Source organism: Chiroxiphia lanceolata, chromosome Z (assembly GCF_009829145.1).
Source record: "Chiroxiphia lanceolata isolate bChiLan1 chromosome Z, bChiLan1.pri, whole genome shotgun sequence".
In the NCBI taxonomy this organism is placed as follows: Eukaryota; Metazoa; Chordata; class Aves; order Passeriformes; family Pipridae; genus Chiroxiphia; species Chiroxiphia lanceolata.
The window spans coordinates 41,351,285-41,378,613 of record NC_045671.1 but is presented as its reverse complement, the minus strand read 5'-3'; the positions used below and the strand labels follow the sequence as shown (position 1 = coordinate 41,378,613).

At 37.4% G+C, this 27,329-nt stretch overlaps 1 protein-coding gene across 1 annotated transcript in view; it reads left to right on the top strand.

Annotated features, from left to right (window-relative positions):
* Positions 1–27,329, top strand: part of MEGF10 (multiple EGF like domains 10) — an 86,520-nt gene that overhangs the window by 45,877 nt on the left and 13,314 nt on the right. The window contains exons 10-18 of the mRNA XM_032674996.1: positions 4,605–4,779; positions 5,592–5,712; positions 7,420–7,583; positions 10,462–10,564; positions 19,687–19,833; positions 22,050–22,184; positions 22,420–22,548; positions 25,606–25,734; positions 26,980–27,108. Of these exons, the coding sequence (XP_032530887.1) occupies positions 4,605–4,779; positions 5,592–5,712; positions 7,420–7,583; positions 10,462–10,564; positions 19,687–19,833; positions 22,050–22,184; positions 22,420–22,548; positions 25,606–25,734; positions 26,980–27,108 (1,232 nt within the window). The remainder of the gene's footprint in view (positions 1–4,604; positions 4,780–5,591; positions 5,713–7,419; positions 7,584–10,461; positions 10,565–19,686; positions 19,834–22,049; positions 22,185–22,419; positions 22,549–25,605; positions 25,735–26,979; positions 27,109–27,329) is intronic.

Here is a 27,329-nt window from a genome sequence, read left to right as displayed (position 1 = left end):
ATTGATATAAGATGCACTTTTCCTCACAGATAAAATAAAAACCTTTAGTCAGAAGTTAGCAGTGATGTTATGTCACTCAGGCACATACGTGGAAACAGCTACTCAGGCCTCTGTGAAAAATTACTTTGTGGATTGTCAGAGTTGATCAACACACCTTTTGTTGACAAACTATGTGTCAACAAACTGAATTCCTTTCCCTTTCCATTCATATGCTTTTACAGTTTTGTACTTGTGCTCTGTTTTTCCCATTTAGCTGAAATATCTAAAAAAAAAATACAGAGCTGTTTTGATGTAAAATCAAGCAATAATTATTTGGGCAACATGTTCAAGAATAAATGGCTCCCTAATGCTGACCCATCTAGCTTTCAAATTATGCCAGTAGACCAAATGCTACTGTATTATGAGTTATGGTTAAGCTGCTTTCCTGAAAATTTGTCTGCAGACTGTTGTGGCAGCCTTGTTTGACAGGAATGCATTGCACTGTATAGCATTTCTAGTATTACAGGGATTACTTCTGATTCATGTTCAACACAGCTGTTCGTTCATTTATACAACTGGAAGGCAGTTTGTGGTTGAATCAGATCACAAATGTTCACAAGTAAACTGCAGCATATGTCTGGTCTTTTTTTGAAATTTTTTCCCCCCTGTGTGGCAAATCCAAAGCCACTTAACAGCCCTGAAGGTGCACAAGAGCATAATGATCTCTGAGAAAAACAAATATTTTCATTACTTCACAAGTGTATTTTACATATGTAAGTTCCTTCCCCTGGGTCAGGAAGTGACTAAAACCATCAAATAATAGGAATAAAAGGGCATGTGGGTAATGGTATAGAAGCCAGAGCTCCCTGGGGACACTTGAGGCTTTTCAGATTCTTTTTAGAAGCCAGTTGTATCTGGTTGTCTTCATTTCTCAGTCAGGGAGGAGACAACTCTTTAATCACATCAGGGAATATTCTCAACCCTTTCTTGCCTACCACAAGGACTACTTGCTCTGGCTGCAGCCAAAGAATCTTCATAGCACTAATCCATTTAGCAGCAATGTAGTAACCAGTAATCCCAGGGCACAAAAAAGGGATAGAATTCCTCCTGCAAATACCCTTTGTGTGTCTGTAGGTCTGTGATTCTGTTCTAAGGGCCTTGAATAAAGGTTTTTTCATCTGGGTCTGATCACTAGTTTAGATATCCTCAAAGAGGAGCTGTTATTAAAGTCTTGGAGCTGTTATTAAAGTCTTAGAGCTGTTATTAATATTCATAGATATGGAAATGAATTAAGGATTAATTTAAAAAGTATGCTTAGCTCTAAAAAATATTGCTGTAAAATATGTGGATGTAAGTTCCAGCATGTATGTGTCTAGCCATCTTCTTCACATGCTTGTTCATGTACAGATACAAAAACATTATAGTACAGCATAGTTCAAAAATGTACACATTTTTTATTACTGTTTTATGACTGAAAAAAATTGCATCAAAGCAGCTTTGCCAATAATTCATAATTTGCATTTTGGGTTGCCTAGGCTTATAGGGATTTTGCTGCTGCAATTGGTTGGTGGCAGCTCCTGGGTATGGAAGGCAAACCCATCCTTCATTAAACCCATCAGCCTTCATTAAACACTTTGTAAAGCATTAAAAGTAGCTATACTTGAGAGATTTTAATCTGTTTGAGAGGCCCAGAGGACAGAAACAGATGACCCTCTTGTGCAAGGAGATTTTTTCACAAATACTCTTCACTATTACATGTTTTGAAAGGACTGGAGCCTGTCTGTATGTCAACATTTTCACTTTGTTTTGTACAGGAATGCTCTTCTAGCATAAACCACTTTTAGGCTGGGTTTTGTCATGCCTTCACTCAAGCAAAACCTAAGGATCATTCAGGAAGTGTAAAAAAGGCAGAGTGTAGCAGCATATTTGTCTAGAATGTTTATAGAGGATATGTTACACCTGTGATACAGCATTTGCCCTGGTTTTAGATTGATCTCCAAGTAAATTTGAGATATCCCTGGTTTTTTTGTTTTGTGTTTTTTCTTGTAAGCTCTTTCTGGTAATCTCCCACCACTGCTTCACACCTGCAGAGTGGGGTCATTCTGTATCACCAGCTAAACAGGCACAGTTTAGCCTGTAATTAGGATTTATTCATGACGTGAGCACTAATGGGGTTTATTGGTCTCATGCTTTTCTGACATACATATGTAGAGTTGATTGCATTTTTATAGTGTGATACATGCTTAGTTCATGTAGTTTGGTTGTGTTCTTAAAGTAAAGATAAGGGCATTTTAATTTTGCATTTTTCCAATGGACTTGTATTTACAGGTACAAGAGCTTTTGGAAATTTTATATTGCATAAGATATTGAAGAATTTGGTGAATATTGTAATAGTGAAACACCTATATAAATTTTATGAAAATCACTAAGTTCATTTGAGTCCTTCAAATATATAATATCAACTACCCACAAGTATTTTTTTTGTCTCTGTACAGAGTAGGGTTGCATTTCCAGAAGGTGTGAACAAAAGACCAGGAATAAAAGTGGATATACTGGCAACATCTCTTTATTTCCCTATCTTAATATTTAAATCTTATTGTCAATTAAGCTAACTGCACAAGAACCCATCAAAAAGCTTCAGAAGTGGTTCAGTTTCCTACATCTAATTACAAATTACGGAGTACTAATTTCAGTGTCAATCAATACATGTGCAAGTAGGCCTTGGTAACACTCACTAGGGAGCTCAGAATATCAATGCCTCTGCTTCATACTCAGTGCTTCCACATGTGTGTGGTCTCTCCATCCCCTGAGAGGAAAATAACCCAACAACAAATACCACTTCCATCTCAGAATATTATATGATTCTGTGAACACTGGGCTTTATGTCTTAAGATGACAGTAATGCTAAATTAATGTTATAAATATGGTCTAATTCATATCCCGGTGACTATTTAGTTGTGGATTGAACATTTTTTTCATTTTCTCTGCTCTATATTCTTCCACTGATAAGAAACATGGAAATTGGGGGCCCACAGAAAGTTAGGAGTAGGAGATGTTAGATTATCTTGCTACATCTTCTGTGTCTTCAACAGTTCAGCATGTATTTTATATATGAATAGTTCCATTTCAACTTATTTCATGGCAGGTATGCTTATAACTGAACAAATAATCAGGACTGTTGAGTATGAACAGCATGAGTTTTGAGCCATTTCTTCATTTGTCATTTATCTGAAAGGACCTTTCCTCTCAATTTAATGTAAAGTAGCTTAATACTGTCAAAGGTATTTTAATATCTCCAGGACCTCCAAGTGTTTATGGTGTCATAGAGTATGCAGTAATATATAGAAAGCAGAATGCATGATGATATTCCAACATTTATAATTAATGCTTTCCTTGATTAGCAATGTTGTCAGCTGGTTATTTTCAGCAATATTAAGCTCTTATTTTTACAAGACCAATCCTCAAATCCAAGAGCAATTGCAGCTAATATTGTTATTCTGCAACTTTTTCAAAGAATGTTCTTGTTATGTTGTAGCACTTAAAAGTGCAGTGGGTACGTCTTCAAACTTGCAAATGGTCAGAAAAATACTCAGTTTCAAATGCATCTCCACACACAAGGAGTCATCAAGTCTTGCAAAATCAGGCTCTTGTCATGGATCATTTAATTTGTCTGGAGGAAGGCACTTCTTTTTTTTTTTTTTTCCAGCATACTTAAAGAAACTTCAATCAGTAGCAGACAAATATCTTTAAACAATCTGCCCATTGTAAATATAATGGATTTGAATGTTAAGGCATTTCCTTTGGTGAGAGTTAAGCAAATGCTTTTTCTGCCAGAGCGCTACAGAGCACCCTATTGTGCCCACTCTTCCAGCATATATATCTTTGCACAGCTGATGATGTCCATTTGTTATGAGGCAACAGCTGCCTGACTGGCCCTTCAATGAAACTGCTGTTCCAGGTAGAGACAGCTGGTCTGCCACCAGGTATGGCCAAGAGAGGGGAGACACTCTCCAAAAGGTCATGACAGCTATACTGTCATGCTCTGACAGTATAGCTGACTTCTGCCCAGTTGTCCTCTTCCAACCTACAGTTTAAAGAAAAGAGCATTCTTGCTGCTCATGGGGTGCTGAGTTACTATTTTGTGTTGGATGTGCTGTTTTTCCGAGTGTCATATTTCTCAGACAATACATTGCTGAGTTTGTGCAGTGTTATGAAAATGATCTTGATAGTGTGCAAACCTAATAAATTGTTTGGAATTTAATGGTTTCATCACCTTAATATTCATAACTGTGGATATCTGCTTTATGGTAAAAACTGAGTTTCGGAGAGGTTTCTTTTCAAATAGATGTAGAAAAAAAGATATGTCTTACTTTCTTCCCATGTCCTCCCAATATCTGTATGTTCCTTCCCATGTCTGTATGTTGTATGATATTTCTTAATCGTCATGCATTTATATATAAATACACAGAACCTTTCCTTGTGCTTTGTGAGGTAAACCTCTGTGCAGAGCATGGCAAGATCCTTTATGCAACCTACCTATAACAGCGTTTTGTCCTCTGGAAAGAAAACAATATTTATGTCATGGTTAGTCCCAAACTATTTAACCTCTCATCTCGCCCTGGCAGCTGTCACCCCATGTCTGGGGAATGCTCCTGCAAGCCTGGCTGGTCTGGGCTCTACTGCAATGAGACATGTTCCCCGGGATTCTACGGCGAGTCGTGTCAGCAGATCTGCAGCTGCCAAAATGGTGCTGACTGCGACAGTGTGACTGGGAAATGCACCTGTGCCCCTGGATTTAAGGTAAATGTCTCACTTTCACTCCCCATTTTCAACTCCACTGCCTTTGGTTAAGTGACAAATTCTTCAAGAGGCCAGTGTGTCCTTTCTCCACCACAGTAAAAGAGAAGTAAGGATATTTAGGTACTACTTTATGTGTTGTAAGACCCTGAAAAGGCAAAATTTCGGATCGATTTTGAGTACTGAAATAAAGTCATTTTTAGAAAGTGATGTTATTTGTTTTATAGGATGTTGATAAGAGGGTGTGGTGTTGAGGTGTAAATAAGGAGAGGAATGATAGTTTCAGTCATTATCTTGTAGCACCAATTCCTCATGCTCCATCCACAGAAACTCCAGACAAAAACATTGGTTTTTATAGTTCAGCACAGATTATTCTTCAGCTTTTATGCACATTTGGTGTTACCTGTGCCTTGGATGCTATTCTAACATAGAAAACATTTTACAGTAATAACTGAAAACTTCAGTCAAATTAGTTCTTAAAAACTAATTATTTTCCATTAAACTACTATCTTACTGTGTTTTGGTTTCATAAAGGGCTTCTTTGTCACTGTCCATTGATCTAACCAAGTAATGTTACCTATAGGACTGAGCTCTCACAACAAATCATAGAAAAATAATGCTTACTTAAAAAGGCTTGAAAAGCATGAAGGGCTCCCTGCCCCTTAAATTCAGGATAACTTGGTGACAGCCTCAGACAAGCTTGGGCTGTATGCTGTCTGGCTTTTGTAGCACTTCTGTCAGTCTAGATCCTTTATTAGTTGTATAGTCTGAGCCTCCTCAAATAGTTTTTAGACTCTTATTTTTTTATAATTCAGGGCGCTTCTTGTGGTAGTCCTTGTCTTCCGGGAACATATGGAGTAAACTGTTCGTCCATGTGCAACTGCAAAAATGAAGCCATCTGCTCACCAGTAGATGGTTCTTGTGTCTGCAAAGCAGGTAAGTGTCTCCTCAGATTAATCTTCCTTTTCTATAATCATAACATTAAATTGAATTTTTGAAGTAGAGAAGAGGAAACTTGATAAAAAGCAGACCACCCTGAAGGCCTAAGCACTAGATACTTTATGCTTCTGCTGCTCTGGGAGGGAAAACCAAGGAAAACATCTTTTGAGAGAAGCACTGTGGTCTGCTAGAAGGACTATGAGTGGGCCATTTATCTGATGTCAGCCTTCCTAACCAAAGTCATATGGAATCATAGAATCATAGAATGACTTGGGTTGGAAGGGACCTGAAAGAGTACATTTCTCATTCACTTCTGCTGTGAGGAAGAATTTAAAGTCCAGTGTCCCTCAGCTGTGATATTGGATTGCTGAGAAGAGAGGGCAGGCTTTTGAATGCACCAAAGCAAATCCCATGCCCAGTAAATGTTTTAGACCCCTTCTGTCTAAAAACGTTTTTCTAAAAGCAGATGAAGTTTGAGAGTGGAGAAGTGTGAGAGTTACCTAGACAAATAGCCACTAAATTTGTCAGGGACTAACACTATTAAATCTGTCGTGCAGCAAATGTAGAGCATCTACTCTTGCCACAGACAGTGGAGCTAATTTAACCCTAATTTAATTTAAAGCAGCTACTGCAAAAAAGCCAGGTCGTGAGGAGAAAACCCATTCCTTTAGAGATGTAATCCTGTCTTCTTGTGCATCATGCAGTTTTAGTCACAGTATGGTGAAAAAACAGCAAAAGTGAAATTAAACTAAACCTTGATACTTGTCATGTAAACAAAAGAAATTTATAAATCTTGGAAAGAAGTTTGAGAGAAAGTGTCTCAGTTTTCTAGCTGGTATAGTGTAACATTTTTTCCTAAAGTGACCCCTAAATTTGAAGTTATCAATGAAGCACAAAGCAGCCTGTTTTCAGTGCATGTGTTTTGCATAGCCTATTGATTAGGTTCAGTGCAGAATAATTTTTCCCTTCACTTACTGTAAACAATACAAAACTAGAAACTTGGCCTGTATGACTGTAGCTCATAACATATGACTGCCTCACACTGTTTCTCTTGTATCCAATGGATGATCACATTTTAAAAAATCTATTCACATTTCATCTAGTGTGAATTGTTGCTATCAGGCATAATCAGTGGTGACTCCTACATTTTAGACTCTTTTTTCATCACATTTTTTTTTTGTATTTGGAGAGAAGTACAGAAATCATCTGAAAGGACTTCTGTGTATCTTGGAGAAATCCAATTTATGCAGTTCTTTTATAGTTTGTCTTTATTTAAGATTTCTGTTAAAACCATATCGCAGAACTCTCTGTATTGAACACTTGTGGAACAATTATGAAAGCGGCAGCTTAAGTCTGGGGAAAATATTCCTAATTATGTTCAGGCTATTCTCAGTGTAGTTTAGTGTTTCTCAGTGAAATTTCAAGGTGTCTTTATCTCTATTCCAGATCTTCCATCAATTGCTTTTGTATGTTGGCACCCATCTGCAAACATATGCTGTGCACAGATGTTACAAGGTGCCCTTGAACACCTTTGTCCAAACCTGGACAAGTCCTGAGCCAAAACTGCTGATACCACCTTGTAGTGAATGTTATCACAGTACTGCCCATCTCAGAGAGATGCCCCATGGCAGGCAGAGGGAAACATTCTGAGAGGAAAGGGGGAAAACCTGAATAATTTGTGACTGTAATTTTTTTTTTTGGCAGGTTGGCATGGTGTAGATTGCTCAGTAAACTGTCCCAGTGGTACATGGGGACTTGGCTGTAACTTAACCTGCCAGTGTCTTAATGGAGGGGCTTGCAATGCTCTGGATGGAACTTGTACCTGTGCCCCGGGCTGGAGAGGAGAAAAATGTGAACTCCCTTGCCAGGTAGTTAAATAATATCACCGAATTTTGCCCTGTAGGATAACTTTGGGTAGGGTAGGCCTTCTATCATTCTTTGGGGGTATGTCCCTAGGGAGCACATATGAATGCGTGTGGGATCAGGGACATACACCAACAATTCTTCTGGAAGAGCCATGCTGCAGAATACACCAAAGAACACAAAAAAATGGCCACACAAAATGAAGTTGCATTGATGAACACCTTTTCTGCTTTCAACACTTTAAAATTGGAACGCAAACTTTTCACTAGCTCCTTTGGAATTGGTTGAAAAACAAAGAACCAAATTTTTCCCTCTATCAGCATCAAATGCTATCAAATTGCTTCTGTTCAACTAGTTTAAGTAAAAATTACAAGACAAAAGAACAAAAAATATATTCCACGTCAAATAACATATTTCTAATTACATTTTCTTATGTCTAGTTACAGCATGAATAAAGAACTTTGATTGCCTCTCAGTCAGACAGTTCCATGACAGTTCCATGATGGGTGCCTTTCTACTGGGGCTCTGATTTCTACTCTCTCCCAGACTCTGAGATATTAGAAATATCTGCAATATTAGAAATCATTGTGAGGACAAAGGCAAACTCCTTATCACTTCTGTTCCACTTCGTAGTTTGTGGAAGCCATGAAAACGTATAATTTCAAAAAATTTTAAACACATTGGTTTTACTGTATAACTGTTTGATTTCAATTACATTTCATGCACCCAAAAAAAAATTATGAAAAAGGGGGTTTTCCTGAGTCAGTTGTTTTTAATGATGGACTTCAGTTTTCCAGGAAATTTTTGACAAAATTAGTTTTTAAAATAAACTTCTCTCTGCTCTCCTTTTCCCCTCCCTTGTCATTTGCTCACTTTTGCAATACTATCTGCACAGCAGGTTGTTGGTTTAGTACAATTGTAAAGGAGCCACATGAACTGAACACACATCTTTTTAATTCCCTCCCATATCACATTGAAGCTTCTTTCAGTTTGGACAAGCTCTGCTGAGCAATAACATGATGGGAATAGCTGAAATAGAGTGTAAGATGGAAACCACACCTCTGTCTTGAATGAAAATTTGTACCCTCAGAATCCTCAGAAGTGATTTTTGGGGCTTTGCTTTTGGTTTTAAGATGAAGCATAGCACACACTGACTTAGTGAGTAAAGTGGAAAACAAAATTGAATATGTTCTGGAAAACTGATTAGAGTACCACCTGTGCACGTTCATGCAGTGTTTCCAACAATGCATCTCCATCAAAAGACTTAATTTTTCTCTTTTCTAAAACAGCTTTGTTTATCACTTCGTGTCTGATTCTGAAGGATGATGATATCTCCCAAGCTCCATTAGCTCTTCTAAAACTGACATTTAAAAAAGACACATATTGTTTCATAGCAGTTGCATTATTATGCCAAAGTTAGTCAAATAATGCTTAAAAGCATTTCTATATCAGATAATTTAGCTTGCCCCTCTATCTATGTCAAACAATGTCCATAAGCATTTACACATTTCAAGTGCATATTCTGCTTCAAGATTCCAGAGCAGGAGAATAAAAAGAAAACTAATTCAAATACATCCACTGTTGTCTGAAATGTTTTTCTTATCAGAGCAGAGACATTATTTAAATCAATGAATTTAAATTTGTTTAAATAACTTCAGAAAATTAATTTTACTCCCCAGATAGTTACTCAAGATATCACTGAAGTTTGGACTTCAGTCCAAGGACATAGCAGGCTAAATATACTGCTTTTCAACAACATATTTGAGGATTTCCTTTCATTCCAAATCTGATTATATGCAAAGAAAATGTGTAATCTTTTCTTTTTCTGTATATAAAAATGTACTGTTGAGATGAGCAAAAGGCTTCTTACGCTGAAGTAACATAAGATTTTGTTCAACTTCAGACTTGAAAGACTGGGAATTGAATAGCTGAATCCTGTGGCACTTAGTTGAAACATATGCAGGAACATCAAAGAACAGCAGAGGAATTTTGTTATAGATTTTATTCAGATTTTAATGTGGCTGAGACCAATTTTTAGCTTTGAATTTAAATGATTCATTTTTAAACCTGACATGTTTCTTTTCCTTTTTTGCCTTTGTTGTGGGCAAACCTGAAGCTTCACCATAAATTATACTGGCTTTTTTCCATGTTTTTTTAATTTGGTTTTGACACTTTTTCTTCAAGATCAATTTACTGTTGTACTTTGACTTTGTTTTGAGAATGCAGTATTAAAGATTCTGCTCCTTTCAGTTTCTCAGATTGATTTTGTATTAAATTACCCACAAATGCGTGTGCCAGCTTCTGCAGAAGAAGCAGAAAAGGCAAATTCAAATGTTTAGATGTAGTCCCTTGAAAATCAGCTGTGCTTTTGACACAGCAGAATGCACCAAAAGGGGTGTTCAGTTTGTAACTTTAATCTCTCTTATTGGTTCAAAAAATGCCCCACAACCAGAGTATCTCTTTTTAGTATAGTATATCTTGTAGTGCAGAAAGATTTTTAATCAAAAGAAAGTGATACAGTTTGCATTATTTATGCAATGAACCTTACACTAAATATATATTGTAATCTAAGGTTTTACTACTCCTTTTTAAAATAATTGTGCCTTTATGTGGTATCCTTTTTGACCAATAGGTAGAGAGCTCAGGGTCTGAGGCAGAAAGGAGGCTGAATTGCTTTAGTCTGGGATTTTTGAAGAGAATATCATTCATTCTTTATCTTCCCCTCTTAAATGAAAGAACAAAAATGTAGGATGCTAAAATGTTCCAAAAAGCCAGAAGCATTTTATATTAAGAACAGATTATGGATTCAGGAAAGATCTGTCGTTGGTTTTCAAGGCAGGACTGACTGGAAATTTCTGGGTTGTTCTTTTTCTGTTGTCACAGGATGGCACGTATGGCATAGATTGTGCTGAGCGCTGCGACTGCAGCCACGCAGATGGGTGTCACCCCACCACCGGGTACTGTCGCTGCCTCCCGGGATGGTCAGGTACTAAACACACCCCTGAGGACAGGGAGAGTTTCCACTCTGGTGGAATTTGGTCTTCTCTGTGGGTTTGGGGGTAAAGGAGGAGTATGTGGGATTGGGAGGGGAAAAGTGACAGTTCTGTGGCTGCTGTGTCCCTCCTGTGATTCACACATGTGGAAATTTTGTTGGGTGTGGGATCCACAGAAAACTGAAAATAGAAAGGGAAATCTTAAAACTTGGGTGCTTCCACAGTGTGATTCCTTATGAAAGTGGCAAATAACTGTAAATATTCCAGGTTGTGCTTTGAGCTTTGGGGTAAAGCATCACATCCAGCTTTCAGTCAGCCAAAAAGAGGATAAATACTGCAGAAACCATGTTGCCATTTCAGTTCCTCAAACTTTTGAAAACATGAAGTTTTCTCTGCGCATATTTTGTTCTGTATGAATATTTTCTCATTAAGTTTTTTACATTGTGGTTTTAAGAACCATCTATATCTAGTTATTCACTGTAATTTATATTTGACACGGTTGTTGCACTCTCTTTTTTGTGGAAAGCAAGATTTTTTGAAAACATGATGAAACTGTGCAGGAGGGCATGTATCATGAAATGTTTCCTTTATCCCTAGGAGGTAGTTTTAGTTCTCAAATGGATTTCTAAGCTCTAAGGTTGGGAAAACTCTGTGATCTTCAGTAGGGCTTAATTGACACTATAAGCTTGCCCCTGTTGAAATGTTCTAGAGCTTTGGTGTCTCACTGTGATGCTGTGGTGTTGCAGGAGTCGGGTGTCATGTCCCCTGTTTGTATGTCCTCTTTCCATTTTATAATGAGGAATCAGCATGAAAAACACACCTTAAATGAACAAAGTACGTGAGTGCTGTGAAAAGAGAGGATTTTTATTTATTTATTTGTGTTTTCAGATATATATTAATATTATTTAGTGTCCACTCTTTTAATATTTTTCCTAATTGACTTGCAGGTTCATCATATAATTGTTTTCTTTTTTCTCTGGTGCTTTCAGACAAAGTAGGTGGAGGTGAGCTTATGATTTCCTCAGATAGATACAGTCTTAGTTACTGGGTTTTTTTCCAAATCTTGATTTTTATACTCTTTTTTTCCTAGCTCTGTAGATGGATCACAAGCATCTTGTTTGAAGCGCGTGTCTATAGTTCAGGTTGATTAGTTGTACTTGATTACAGCTTACCTGCCGTTTTTAGTACTTTCTGTTCAGATGAACGTGACTTTTGTGATTACTGGGGGTGGGAAGTGGAAATCTGTAGGGGATATAGGCATGGGCAGGAAGGGCTCCTGCTTTGCTTTGGAAGACCAAACCCATCTATCATTTGTGCATTTCTTCTGTATATTGGTTCTTTGAGAAGGTCTCTCTCACCATTGTGTCTCACCCTTTTCAACATGAGAGACTTTCAGAGCCAGCACTCACCTCACTGAGACAGGGCTTTGTTGGTTTTATTTTCTTCCCACAAGCTCCAGTGTGACTTAACATCAGCTACTCAGACATCTCAGGGAAATAACTACCACAGGAGTGCAAAAAATAGTAGAAGTTAACTGAGTGAACTATGAAAAAATACTATTAGCCTTATGCCATCTGTTGCTATTTTGTGTGACACTACATTGTGTTTATTTTGTTGTGATGTTGATGTCCTTACTTTCATGTAGTTTCAGATAATTGCATGTGCGTTTGGACACATTTCTGCAAACTTACATTTGAATCTCAAATGCTCAAAATATGATTTCATAAATTAGTAAAGATATTAAACAAAGAATACCCACAGTAAAAACATGTTGATGATCTTGATCATGGTTTAGGCTGTTAAAGCTGTTCACGAGTTCCAGATGTGCAGCTTAAAGTAAATCCTGTGAGTTTTTAAAATGGAGACAAATCACCAGAGACGATAGGTATGTAATGAAAGGATTCAGGTTGTTTTAAAAGGCCATGCCAAAAAAGTAGCCATATTTTACAACAGGTAATAAAAATTACTTAGCCAGCGTGCTTTAACTAACCCAGGAGTATTTTTACCTTTAGTGAAATCTTATTTCATCTTCATGTTTACAAAGGAAAAAGACTTCACTAGAAAGAGACTTCAAGTGTAATTATTGATAAAAATTGAGTCTCCATTCTGATGATGTCATCAGAACACCATGTGTGACAGACTAGTTTTGACATGTTGATGATGTCTAGACATACTTTATAACATAAATGGCATATTTCGCTTTATACTCAGTGTCTGCAAAAATCCTCCTCCCACACTTCACGTGTCAGAGCAATACACACAAGGAGTCTGGTCTTTGTGTAGATACTTAGAATGAATAAAGAAAAGGAGAGAATGTTTTAGGAAGGGGTTCTCAAATAGCTGTACTGTAATGTTGAATTGCAGAAATAGCTGTAGATTGTAGGATTAATAAGGGAGGTTGTACATATATTTCTATGCATAACAGGTGGAGAAGCAGATGGGGGATGTGTGGAAAATACAGGAAGTTTCTAAAATGCAAAAATTATGTTAGAGTAGCTTAGATTTTTTCCTGAGCATCAGACATACTAATTTTGGATGGGTAGTATTCCCTACAAAAAAAACTAAACCAAACCAAGCAAACAAAAGAGAGGGAGAACCAGATTTTGGAGAGGTGTAATGCTTATCTAACCCAAATGAAGGATTTAGTCTTTTAAAAACCATTGGGAAGGTAGTATTTAAAAAATGAATACATTTGAAGAAGCTTAAAAATGTGAACTTGTATTTTTTTCTTTTTAAGCATGAATAAGTCGATGAATCCAAGGCAAACTTTCCCAGATGTTTTGATGCCATCAAAATAATAAAACTTTCCAAAAAGATGTTTTAAATACAGCCCTGTGAATGGAACAGTTGTCTACACTTTCCCCAGGGAATTTCGTCAGAGGGAATAGTTTATATAACTTTGTAGAACTAAATGAAGGGAGGTTTTTCCCTTGCTGGATGACACAGTTGTCCCATAACACTGGGGAACAGGAATTGTGCTGCATGAGGAGGGTGGATCACTGGCCTGGTGTTGTGAGGGCCTCCCTTGGGCTGTAAGGGAGCTCTGAGCTGCTGATGTGGGCACAGGGGCTTTACTTCAGGCTCCAGATACAGCTGCAGCTCACCACTGGTACAATAAAAGATATTACATGGTTTAGTCTTTTTAAGTAGTTTGTTTTTTTTTTTTTTATTTATTTTGAACATGCCTATTGATTTTCTTTTGCTACTTAGGTTCTACTGAGGAACAAAAGGTTTTGACTATTGCATTGATATCAGCTGTTAAAAACCTCAATAAATAATTAAAATTGGCTTTAATTAGGTCTTTGTTTTTATTTAGGGTTTATAGTTTTAATGCAGGTTCTGTTGCCTAGGAGGATACTTAGGTTTTTCATCCTAAACAAAAATGACTTATTTTCTAGGGCTACTGTAATAAATCTTATTCTCTCTGTAGTTTGCATTAAGTTTTCCCTGCACAGCAGCTTTAATTCTGCTTAGAAAAGTAAGAGTTAAGGGTGATTTCTTTTTCCTGGCAGTCTGACCATTCCATCACGTTCCAGGAGCCACATGACAGGATGGCACAAATGAGAAACATCCACCCACACAGAGGAGGATGTCCGACCCAAACGCTCTCATCCCTTGACATTTTCACTGTATCTTATAAATAACTTTTTTTTCATTTGGAGGGAGTGCAATAGTGAGACAGTGGAAAGAAAGGAGTAAGAACCATTAAAACAGAAAGCAGAAGAAACAGATAGAAAATATAATCCCTCAATATATAATGATAATTTTCCTAATAATTTATACCAAAATTTGAAGTTAAAGTCCATTAAAAAGCTACATCTACCACTTCTGTCAAGGAGAAAGCAAACCAACAGGCACCATGGTAACTTAAGTTTCATCTCTTAATCTTACCTGTTCTGCAAGCAGTTTTCAAAACACATTTTTCCCAAATTGCCTGAAAGATTTAAGAATTTGTATTCTTGCAAACTGACAGTTCACATTAAAGCATTAGTTAATTAAAATCAATTAAAGATAATTAAATTAATTAAAATGGCAAAAGGGCTTTTTTTCTCCAGACTGTTTACTACTGCAATTACAATTACAATAATGTGGGTGTTACTGATGACACATCACTGTTGTGCTTTCTTGGGTGCAGTTCTGCCACACCTTCCCACTTGAGAAGAAATGTCATGTAATAGTGGTACATTTGTTATTTTTAAAATCGATTTAAAGGTTATCTGATGCCAGGGATTGTGAAATACCACTAGTCTATTATCTGTACCAAAACAATAGCATTGGTTTATGGAAAAGACAGATGCAGTAATACCAGCCTACATTTTACCATTCATCCACATGCAGATGGGGTGTTGGTGACTTTTTCTGTGCTGGACACCTGCTGACGTTAGTCAGACCGTCTGTCACCAGATGTGCTGTTTCTGTGTCCTTCCATGTGCTTCTGACATTATTTCTAAGAGGCACATTTGTTGTGGGATTATAACAGGGAGGTCTCTGTCATCTGACACTGATGCAAATCACCAGGTCTGCTGAGAAGTGCAAGCTACAGCTCTCCCAGCTTTCAAAGTATTTACACTTTTTCCCCTCCTAAAAAGAAGAAAAAAGACATAAAAGAGTTCTATCATGGGTCTTCCTCACCTTTAGGCCAAAAAACACGGTGCTGCTGGAACGACATCCATAGTGCTGGTACCCCAGCGCTGAGGCCCTCTTGCAAGAATGTGGTTTTTCCACCACTTTGACCACCTGCCCCTGGTCTCCAGAAGCACAAGGTCCCATTGGGATGGATGCTCAGTGTGCCACAAAATGAAATCATACGTGGGCACTGTGTCATGATAAATGGCATATTTACTTTCCAAACTTCAGGAGAGGAATTCTCCAGTAAGAAGTTTGGCCCACCCTACATCTGGACTTCACTGTGTCTGCACCTCTGTTGTCTCTGTGTTGTGGTGGATCTTTATGTGGAAGAAATACTCTTTCAGAAAAAAGAGCTTTAAATTGGTGATTAAGTATGTTTGTTTTCTAACTATCAAGTAGTTAAAAAAAGGGCAAGTATTATTTCCTTGTATCTACCTAAAGATTTGTAGTTGAAAAGAAGAGCACCTCTGGAGTGGATAACAGCAAGAGTATGCCCTTCAGAAAGATACTAGGGATACCTCAAAAATTATTCAACCACTAAAATTTGCAGATACTGATGTTTGCCTCCAAACTCAGATGTTTTTGTTGACAATCTTTTGTAGCTGGCTTCCTACCAAAACTCGCAGGCAGAATCTCTCCGGCTGCCACAGTGAAGCAGCAGCTGACAACCAAACTTCTAGAAAAAATCCTTTCATTCGCTCCTTAATTTGAGACACTTTATTTATTCTTCTGGCTATTCTCAGCTAGGGAGCGAGATACCTCTCTCCTTCAAAGACAATTAGGTTACTTCTAAATAGTGCTTGTGATGTTTTTCACCAGTTCCTTTTCCTTGGGCTACTCATCCATCATTTGACAGAGTAGTAGGGAAGTCCTTGAACAGAAGTGATCTAAGTGTTCATTCCTCTCAAATATGAGCTCTTGGGCCATAATTGAAAAGTGTCATTAGCTTTAATGACACCAAGAGTTCCCCAGCCTTTGAAGGCCTGTTCCTTTTCTTGTTTAGGCTGTTATATATCTAATTTCACCCTGACATATGGCAAATACACCAATATACAAACAGGCTTTAATTCTTCGGAGCTATACTGGAAAGTTCCACGTGTTGTGAAGATAAATTGTATAGCAAATTCATTTTCTTTATGAAAAAGAATTCTTTTTAAAGCTTGGATAACCTTTTATCAGACTAACAGAAACATAACAAGCTGGAAAACAGCATTTAGTCCAATAATAAATTTGCCTGGGAAGATAGTAAGAAATAATTGGTAGATTTTTTTTCCCCCTTCAGGTGCTAAAACAAATTAGCTCTCTGTTGATCTGACTTGCAAGAATCATTGAGTCTCAACTTCAAAACACAGCATTGGGAGTATGGAAATACTCTGCTAGCATGGGCAGAAACACTTGTATCCCTAAAGAATTCTTTACTTCATTCATGCAATTACGAATGTTGGGAGAATGCTGATTTAGATGTGAGGCCCCCAGCATAAAGCACTGGGCATTAAATGCACGAGCATTTCTTTAGAGCAGCTTAGCTGAAGTTTATCATGACCATTCAGCCATTGCCTAGCAACTTGTGAAGGCCATCAAAGAGCTCTTTGTCCATAGCTCTGGCAAAAACATTTTCTCGCAGTTATCCTTATCAGTATCAAAACCAACATGAAAATTTAATAAAAACCAATTTTATCACATAAAAGATTAATACTTGCTTGAAATTGTGGCAATCATAAGCCAGTTGATACCATGTTGTAAAAGATACGTTTACTGTTGCTTTGTAAGTTCCTGTAAAAATGCTTCTTTTTCCTCAATAATTTCTAGCTTTTCAATAAAAGCACAGATTTCTTTGCTGAAACTTCATATAAAGCATCACTCTGGAAATTAATTTTTTTAAAGTTTTTTTCATCCTTTTAATATTTCTAACCTGTTCTTTCTCAAAAATGGACATACTTGATTTTTACAGCTATTAAGATGTGAAACTCAATTTCCTATTTTTAAGTGCCTTGTGAACTTAATAACAGTGAGATTTAAAACTATTTTTACAAGTAGATATGCAGTAAATCACTAAATGATCTCTGCTTTGCTGCATTCATTCTTGACACTCACAGGAGTGCAACTGATTTTGCTTCTGATCAATAATGAATATAATAAAATTCTTACAGTGAAACAGCAGTAATCAGCACACTTTCAGTATCTTATATTGTCATAATTATTATTCTGTGATATTTAATATACACTTTTTATTAGCTAAGTAGAAGGATATCATTCTTCACCTCATAAGAAGTGGAAATGGGAAAGAAAATGTAGTCTTTTTTTCAGTTTCCCTAATGGATAATTTTTCCCGGTGTGTACTGAAGGAGCTTTTTCCTTTTTTCATTTTCAGTAGTAGTTGCTGGCTCTTTCAAGTATCGTGGCTCTCTGCAGCATGAGACCCATTGTCTTTTCTGTTCCAGTGTGCCCAGTATCACCCTTTGACACCACACTGTCATAAAGCATCCTCTGTGCACAGATCAAGGCAGCCTAATTGAGCCTGGTATTATTGTATGTCACTGGTCTACATAATCTCAGATAATGCAGTGTGGTAACTCTTGGCAACTGCTGGCTTGTTAATAGTGACCATTATATACTGAACAGCAGTGAAACCCCTTAAGGCTGTGAAAAATGTCTTTTCTTTAGCAGGGTTCACTGAGTGAAGCTGTGTATGATATGACACATAACACTCACGTGGACAGAGTGCCAGGCTCAGTTGTGAAATGCTCTACATGTGTCTGCTTATGCTTCACAGACTTGGAGACCCGAATTCTCAAATTTGGGAACCCCAAGCAAAGCAATTTTATGCAGCTGAAAGAAGTGGTCTTGTTTCAGAAAAAAAAAAAAAAAAAAAAAAAAAAAAAAAAAAAAAAAAAAAAAAAAAAAAGAAGCTGTGATCTCATTCTGCTCATGTGCACCAGCATCTCTCAAAATCCAAAATCAAACCACTCTCTTATGTCCATCATTTATTCACAAATGGGGAGTTAATGAAAAAGTTGACCCAGACTACTGAGAAGCAAGTCCACACTGCCTCTCAAATGTAGATGGAGACAGGAGAATGCCTGTGCATGGAAAAATGAAAGAGGAGTGATATAAGCAGTCTTTTATTTTTTGACAATAGATTTGTTTTAGGTCAGTAGTAACTAATGATCATTGCACAGTCAGGGCTTTTAGGTGGCCTGTGTAGTAACTGCTGCTGGTCAATATCTGGATTTTAAAAGTCAGGTGTTTTCTCTCTTGCTGGCATTAGTGAGCCACATATTTGATTCTTCAGTCTGTCCATTGTCTTGCAGAGAAACAGTTCCAGAATCTGGAGTTCCAAGCTTCCTCTAATTAGAGGTTACATACAGCTTTGCAAGGCAGATGCTGGGGGTGTTAAGGAATCACGTCTGAGTCTGATCTATCAGTAAACCATGTAATTATTTTTCAGGATCGTTAAAAATGAGATTTTGTAGGTTTTGCTGTTCAAAGATTTTTTTTCTTGCCACATGTAAAACTGGTTTGGGTTTTTTTTAGGACTTGGGAAGGCATTGAACCTGTGGCATATTTTGCTGGAAATACTTACAAAGCAAGACATCGTTCTGGTTGGATTCAGTCCATTTTTCCTTTAGCTGAGGGTTCATTCAGTAGAGGCATTACAGTAATACTTAATTGTTAATGAAAAGTGCTGTAGACACAATACAGTCTGAGTTCCACAGTGGTGCCTGCTGGCATTTAACATGCAGAGTGCTTTTTAAAAAGCCAGAAAATTATATTTAATGTTTCTGCATTGCAAAAAAAGCCACAAACGAAAAACCAAACAATAAAAAAAATCTAACATTAAAGAGACCGTAATTGGGTGATTATAATGAGTGGTTTGTACTATGGTTTAAATGTAGGGATTCAGGTTGTAGCCATTTTACAATCAATTTTATATCAAAAGCAGCTAAACAAAGCACTGACTGACTAGCATCTATAACACTGTTGCAACTAAGCATTTCGGAATGCTCATGTGGTGTGTTTGGAAGCCCTTTGTGTGTGCTACATTTTTCCATGCGGTATGAAGCTGAGCAGTAATCAGCTCACCCCTAATTAGAAATCATTCAGTGTCCTGTACACCATTATTATACAAAATTATGTCAGACCCAAAGAATTCTTATGCTCAGAAGGAAGAGTTTCTATATACCTTTTGTCATGTGTTTCCCAAACATAAAATTTGAAAATAAGGGTTTGCTGTTTTGAAATGGCCATTATGGAGGAAGCAAAAGCCATTATGTACATCTCATCCAAACTAGAATATGAAATTCACTGTTCTGGGGGAAGACAGGAACAGGGATGCATGTTTACTGTGTTCTATTTTCCTGATGTTACTGGTATTTTCAAAAACAGGTTATGTGAGCTGTGTTTTGAAAATCAGTCCACTGAGGACCACAGGTTTAACCTTACTATGCATGAGAGTTCTTCACAAATGTTTTATTTATGTTTTCAGGCATTCACTGTGACAGTGTGTGTGCTGAGGGACAGTGGGGTCCAAATTGCTCCCTGCCTTGTTACTGCAAAAATGGAGCATCTTGCTCTCCAGATGATGGAATCTGTGAGTGTGCACCAGGATACAGAGGCACCACTTGTCAGAGAAGTAAGAACAAAATTATTGTTGTAAAATCTCTGTTTCTCCTTCTCTTACTTGGAATACATATCATATAACACAACAATGCTTTGTTAATTGTAGTATGAAAGTACTATTAAACACTCCCTGATGGGGCATTTCCTCAAAATATATGAATACGCAGAAAAAAAGTGTTATCTTAAATGAACAAAGCAGTAGTGCTCTTCTTGTTATGGTACAACTTTACTTTTATTCACTATCTGTGCTGTGGCATTGTTATGAACATGACTTTCTAAGAAATTTAGTAGGGGACTCCATTCTAAGGGTAAACATTCCCAAATGTACTTGATGATTGTTAAGTTTGTAATGTGTATTTTGTTAGGTAAATAGAACATACATGGGTTTCAGAAACTTAAAAACCTCCCCATTGAGTTTGGTAGGAATTATTGGCTTAGTTATTGCTTTTTTTTTAAACGTTTACTTTGTAAGAATCAGCAGTGGCATCAGGCCTCAGAGTGAGAACAGGATATCAAATGTACCCATGGTTCCTTTTGAAAAATTTAAAATTCAAATTACAAGAATAGAGATACAGATAAACTAAGGAAAATCGTGCTAGAATCAAGGAGGTAAATAATAAGTCTACCCTCCCAACAAGATTTGTCACAGTTTTCCAGCAGTTTGCCTTTAGTTTGAATCATTGAAGCTGTGAGGGAAGGGTGTTCAGGGAAGAGAAATGTGTGTCTCCTGGAATTGGGGGTAGCCTCATTTTCAGAGTAGGTCTCCCAGAAACAGACTCAAGAAGTAGGTGGAGTGAGGCTAAGCAGAGATGCTCCTGGGTCTTCCAAAAGAGGCTGAAAAGGCAGGAGACAACATGAAATGGTCACTGATATGTTAGAAGGAGAACCGGAGGAGGGTCAATCCTAACAGTCCAGGAATGGCAAAATCTCAGGCTGAAGGATGTGATTGCCTATGGCACTACTAAACCCCACATTAGGGTGGCATTAGTATTCCTTGAGCACTTCTAACTATGCACAGTAATTATTCTCACTGTCTAATCTCTAAAGGCGCTGCAGTTAATCAGTTAATCCAAAAGCAGACTCAGTGTAGCACTACATGTAAAAACGTTCCCTTGTGTTTAGGAACTGTGCTTATAATCTGGATGAGAAGCTTCCAGTCTAGTGCCTCTCAGAGACCCTCTCTGATGCACAGTCTGGGAAGATAAAGGTCATACGAATAATTTGGATCCAACTCAGAAAGTGCCTTTTCAGTAAACAGGAAGACCTTTTGGCATTGTTTCACTTGGAAAAGTTAACCTCTGTAGAGAGATCTGGCCATATAATTTGTATCAAGTGTATAATTAAAACACTGAAACTTGGATGAAATTAAAATATTGAAAAGATTCCAAGTTCCTTTTGTCAGTGCTAATTGCAGCTGTGCAGGTATTTCTCTTGATGTATTACCTAATACTTTACATTTATCAGGAAATGAATGCCAAAAGGGATTAGAGCTACAAAGAAGGAGATTTTATGTAACAGCCCATTTTTCCCCCCTGTTTTTGTTTGGGGCGGGGTTTTTTTGGTTTTGGGGTTTTTTTGGTGGTTTATTGGTTGGTTGGTTGATTTTTTTGTTGTTTTGTTTTTTAAGAAACTTGTGCTTTTAGTATCAGAATTAACTGGTAGACTTTGTATTTCTGGTCTCAGGCTCTCTAAAAGTTAGGTGACTCTGTACCATGTAATGAGTACAGTGAATATCTGAAAGAAAGGTTGACTGGAAAACATTTGTATTTTTTACCTAGTGAAGTAGCGGGTAAGTTAGTTTCCATGTTAGGAAGCACATAAGAAGTCAAGATCTAAGATGACCTTACTCATCTAGAGAAAAACTATTCTCTGTTATTTTAAATTACTTGTCTTCAAATATGCTTTAAAACACATCCACGATTGGCCAAATATGTATAATAATAAAGTATATATACATTTCAAACATTATCCAATCACAGTGTGGCCTGACATGTAACAGAATGTTGACTAAGTCATTATTAACCAGAATATAGTAAACCCTTGAGGAAAACGAGCAAATCTCCTTTTGTGATTGTAAATTATTGAACTGTACAAATAATAACCACCACCATTGCAACTCCTGTGTATTTAGAAAGCAGAGCTAATTCCAAGTCAGGAACAAGTGCCCTACGGTTCATGGTTGTATGGAAAGCAAGGAAGTCAATGTCAATTTGTTCTCTCTGGTTCCAGTTTGCTCCCCTGGGTTTTACGGACACCGCTGTAGCCAGACTTGCCCCCAGTGTGTGCATAGCAGTGGTCCCTGCCACCACATCACTGGCTTGTGTGACTGCCTGCCTGGATTTACAGGAGCCCTCTGTAATGAAGGTACAACATGTAATAAAGACATTTCATAAAGTGTGAAACCCACTGTACTCTTAATTGTATTATTTGTATAGTAAGTATGGATATTGTGCTTACCAGCATTTATAATGCCTCACTTTAATGTTATACTAAGCAATACATTTCTTGATCCAAATATTAGTTGCTTTCTCTTGAAATAAAGAAAATAAAATCTTGTTCTGATTGCTAAGGAGTTCTAATTCCGACAATGTCTTCTCAGTATGTCCCAGTGGCAGATTTGGCAAGAACTGCATTGGAATATGCACCTGCACCAATAATGGAACTTGTAATCCTATTGACAGATCCTGTCAGTGTTACCCTGGCTGGATTGGTAGTGACTGCTCTCAGCGTAAGTATCAGTTTTTTCCCTTTAATTTTAGAACAAATAACCAGGGTCCGGCTAAGTATCAACATTTTGGTAAAACAACACTGTCTAAGTCAGAAATTAGGATTTCACGGTAAATAATGAATATATGGCTAAACTTTTCTTCATTTTATCAACACTGTCATGGTGCACTATAATCCTTTCAATGAGTGGGCTGGAGTGCAGGATAGGAGGGATCAATTTTCAGCCTTCCACTGCCCAAAGGAGAGTTGTGGAGAAGCTGGATCAGGCTCATTTCAGAAGTGCACAGTGAAGAGACAAGAGGCAATACTCACAGGTTGCAGCAAGGGTAACTTTTACTAGATAAAAGAATAAAAATCCTTACTGTGAGAGTTGTCAAACACAGCAACTGTCCAGAGACACTCTGAAGTCTCCAGCCTGGAAGAGGCTGTGAAATTATCATAATTGAAGAACCTTTGAATAGGATGTTGGACTAGGAGATTATACAGGTCTCTTCAAACATGTCTGTGGATTGATAAATCTTTGCATTAGAGAGAGAGTTCTTGGCCTGTTGTTTCTTTATGTGTAATTATTTACTCTTTTCACAGTAGTGTTGTGAACATCCCAGGGCTTGTATCCTCAGGACAGTCTTACGAATAAGAGGTATTATTTTATAAATAAGAAGCACTGAAATACAGGGTGTTTTTTCTTACTCTCTTCTGCAAAGAGAGCTACTGGCAATGTTGAAAACTAAGCTGAGATTTTCTCAGATGCAATTTAGTGCTCTGACTGCACTACCATCCTTGTTCTTACTAAACATTTGAACATTTCATTAAGAAATTTACCACTCAGACTTTTTAAAAAATGTTTCTAACTTTGTGATGGATTTTTCTGTTTCTTCCTTTTTTAAATGTTTCACAGATAGACATTTTTAGTGTCATTCTGCCTCACTGGATGAGTATTGTCTTAGTATGCTAAACTCAATAGAAACTTTGTTATTGACTTTAAAAAGGAGGAGACAAAAGCCCTAATTTTATTACTTTTTAGAGTTATTTTATTAAATTAGTCATTCTCCATATGCCTTCCTGGGTCTATGCAAATTACTAATTACAGGAAAGAATTGTTTTAAGCAAAATTCTCACAAGAAGCATATCCAATCCCATAAGGTACTAAAATCCATGCAGTCTGAAACATATGCATGCCAAAGTTTCAGTCAACCCATTTTTGTGAGTAAAAGTAGCTGCACCATACTCTGATATGTTAAAGTTCAAAAGACATTGTGGTGGGGTTCCCAGAGAGGTGCATTTCCTAATAATAGGCCTCATTGGTTTATATCATTTAAGGTTTGACCGGCCCAGGTTAACTGGCTCTGTACTGGTGCAATGTTAACATGTGGTCAGTTTGGAAAAAAAAAAACCAAACACTTCCCTGGCTAAGTTCTGTGAACTGATTAGCATGCACAACTCAATATGATACCAAACTAAATCTTGGGCCTATTCCTGTGGAAGCCAGTTGGTACAAAGGGCCCTGTTTGTATGGTAAAATAAGTAGGTAGTTGGGAGAGTAGCAGAATAGGGGTATTTAGGAGGAGGAGGGACTTATTCACTGAATCAATAACAAGAAAATGGTGCCAGCAATATGAATGGAAGTGCTTATTGAGGCTGTGCTCATGGACCATGACAGAGGAAGTTTATTTGCTTTGTGTAAAGGCCTTTAGTTAACATGGAAAATAATGATTCCATTAATTTCATTCAGAACTAGAGACCTTTTTCAAACTTTTAACCTTCTGCCTGTATGTGATTTACATTCCTTCTTAGCTGACCACTAAATTCAAATGCAAAACTATAATTATAATAATTATGAGGCACAACTGAAGTGAAAACAGCAAAAACCACACGTAATCCTTTTTTTCAATACAATGTAATATGTTACTTAACGAAGTGAACTTTGGGCAAAGATGACACTTTGCAAAAATACAGCCCACACATACATGAATCGTTATGCAAATATTTAAAGGATTCAGGGATTTTTATTGCTCCCAGACAGGTCTCTGGACAACCAATTCAGTACACAACAATAAGGAGTTACCAACCTCTTTAAATTTACACAGGAATAAAACTACAGCTTCCATGTCTGACCTGTTTCTTCTCTCCTATGAAATACTCACATTGTACTCCTTAAAACTATTTTAAAAGTACTAAAGTACTACTTAAAGAACTACTTTCTTAATGAAAAAAAAACCCTCAAGATGTGAATCCTACTCAACAGAAAGGGTCTATTCTTAGAGTACCCTCTTCATTTTGTGGTATTCTAACATGAGGAAAATTATCTTTCTCTATCTCCGAAAAGTAATTATTATTTTGGAACCACTTCACTATTCTAATGGCAGCACACAGTATCACAGTCATTCATCATGACATTTTCAAAACAGCCAGTAAATTCTGTCTCCTAATGTATCAACATGATTGTGAGCAAAGTATTCTCCACTTTATAGCTATTACTTCATTTTTAGAAATATTATATTGATTATTGGACCCACAGAAGCAACTGAGTTAACTTGACTAAGGCACAGACCTGATTATATGCACCACATTTAAGCAATTATAGTGGAAACACAAGAAGCAAGCTTAGTTTTGGGTCTAAAGCTATAGGCTATATAGCTGTTTCAACCTCTGTTTACCTTCACTTTTGAGACTTAAAAGCCATATCCTCTTGACTGTAAACAATTGAACTGTTTGCAGATTAAAAAATAAATGGAGAAATGTCTTTATGAGAAAGCTGGTATGAATGTCCTGTGTACTCAGTATCAATTATGTATCACTGGGGTTTTCACATATTTATTATTTTTCAGCACTTTTTACCTGGAGTAAAATGATTTCCTAGTTTAAATAAATAAATAAATAAATAAATAAATAAATCTGTGGCTATTTGGTCAGAATAGAGCAGCCCAAACCACACATCTGAAAGGAAAACAACAAACACCAAAGAAAGCAGTGCTCATATGTGAATGGCAGCAGCTTTATTCATGGGTATCAACGGCTTTTTCATTTGAGATTAATTAATTGCTTTGGGTTGTTTTAGCTTGTCCACCTTCCCACTGGGGACCAAACTGCATCCACACATGCAACTGCCACAATGGGGCTTTCTGCAGTGCCTATGACGGGGAGTGCAAGTGTACCCCAGGGTGGACTGGTCTTTACTGTACACAGAGTAAGTGACTTTTGTATTCCATTCTCAGTCTACAAATCAGTGATGGAATTATCCTTCGGTGTCCTTCAGACCGAAGCCATGGGAACAGCTTCTGTCTCAGCTGTGGCTGTGATCTGCTGAGGCACAGTCCCTCTTGTCACTGCATAGTGATCACACTGTACATCCAGTATCTGTAACTGCAATTACAACAGCTGAAGCTCAGTACCTGTAATTCAAATACTAACACAGGAGTTATTTTATCTGGAACGTGGAAAGTTAACTTCACTAGACTGTAAAATTATAGTTTGTTTTGGGATGTTTTTCATTTAATAATACATTAATACTGATTTTTTTTCCCCCAAGAGCTTTTCATTAAAATATGGCACTCATTGTATGCTGGGTGAGAGTTCATACAAAGTTTGAGAAATAAACATTTGCTAGAAATAAATTTTGATAGAGCTGGCTTCTTTATCATATTACACCTTCAATTTGGTTTACCTTCAGTTCAGGTAGTCACACTCCCACTGACTGTAATCTGGGCAGAACTCTTATCTTTGACCTCAAGAAAAATATGACTGCTGACTGTGTTCTGCATTCAGTGTTTTAAATACATATTTTTCATAAATCAGAACTCTCCTTTTTCAAATGAATAATGTCAGAGTGTCAAGAAATAACAGATATATTGCAGGGCCATATGGATAAAGTTCTGGAAGACATTTACTATGCTGTTCTGCTGTCAGCTATCATGGTTATTTTGCATCCTGCTGGTGAATAATGATCTCTTTGCAGTGGTATGTCTTCTCCATACTGAAATGGTATCTTTGTGAATAGCTCACATACAATATGCTGTTATTTTTATTTTTGTTGTGCTTCAGCATAAACTGTGAGGAAAAGATGTCCAAATATTCACTGACTGCTGAACAGACTCCGTGGTCTGGTTCACAAACTGCCCTCTTTCTCCTCACTCAAATACCTTCTCAAACCCATTTCTTCAAAGAGCTGTTCTTGCTTCCTTCTTCAGAACCTCTGTTGTCTGCAGTATTTCCCAATTTCTGCTCAATTTCCCAACCCCATTTTTATGCAGATTTTGCCTAATGTGTATTTTAAACCACTTCAAATAAGATAGGGCTCGATCTCTTGTGTTTATAGAATGTTCCTGAAGCTACAGAAATGAGCTCTTAGTAACACACTAAACCAGAATATTCGCGTTTCATTTCTGGAGCGGCTGTTTCACCCCTTTTCCCCGTCCCTCTCCTTGTGCTGCAGGATGTCCCTTGGGGTTTTTCGGGAAGGACTGTGCATTGATCTGCCAGTGTCAGAATGGAGCCGACTGTGACCACATCAGCGGGCAGTGCACATGTCGCACGGGGTTCATGGGCAAGCACTGCGAGCAGAGTGAGTGTTCTGGCCACAGTGGGAATTCTGACAGGGGAAGAGCTTCAGGAGCTGGACCCAGGCTTTTTCCTAAGAGAGAAAAGCCCACAAAACTAGTTATTAAGACTGATGATTGCAATGGCTGTTTCTTTCAATTTGTAGCTCCATGTAAGAGGCATTTGCACTGTGTTTTAGTTGCTTTGGACTTAATGCTAAAAAAACATCCAACAACTCTTGTCATG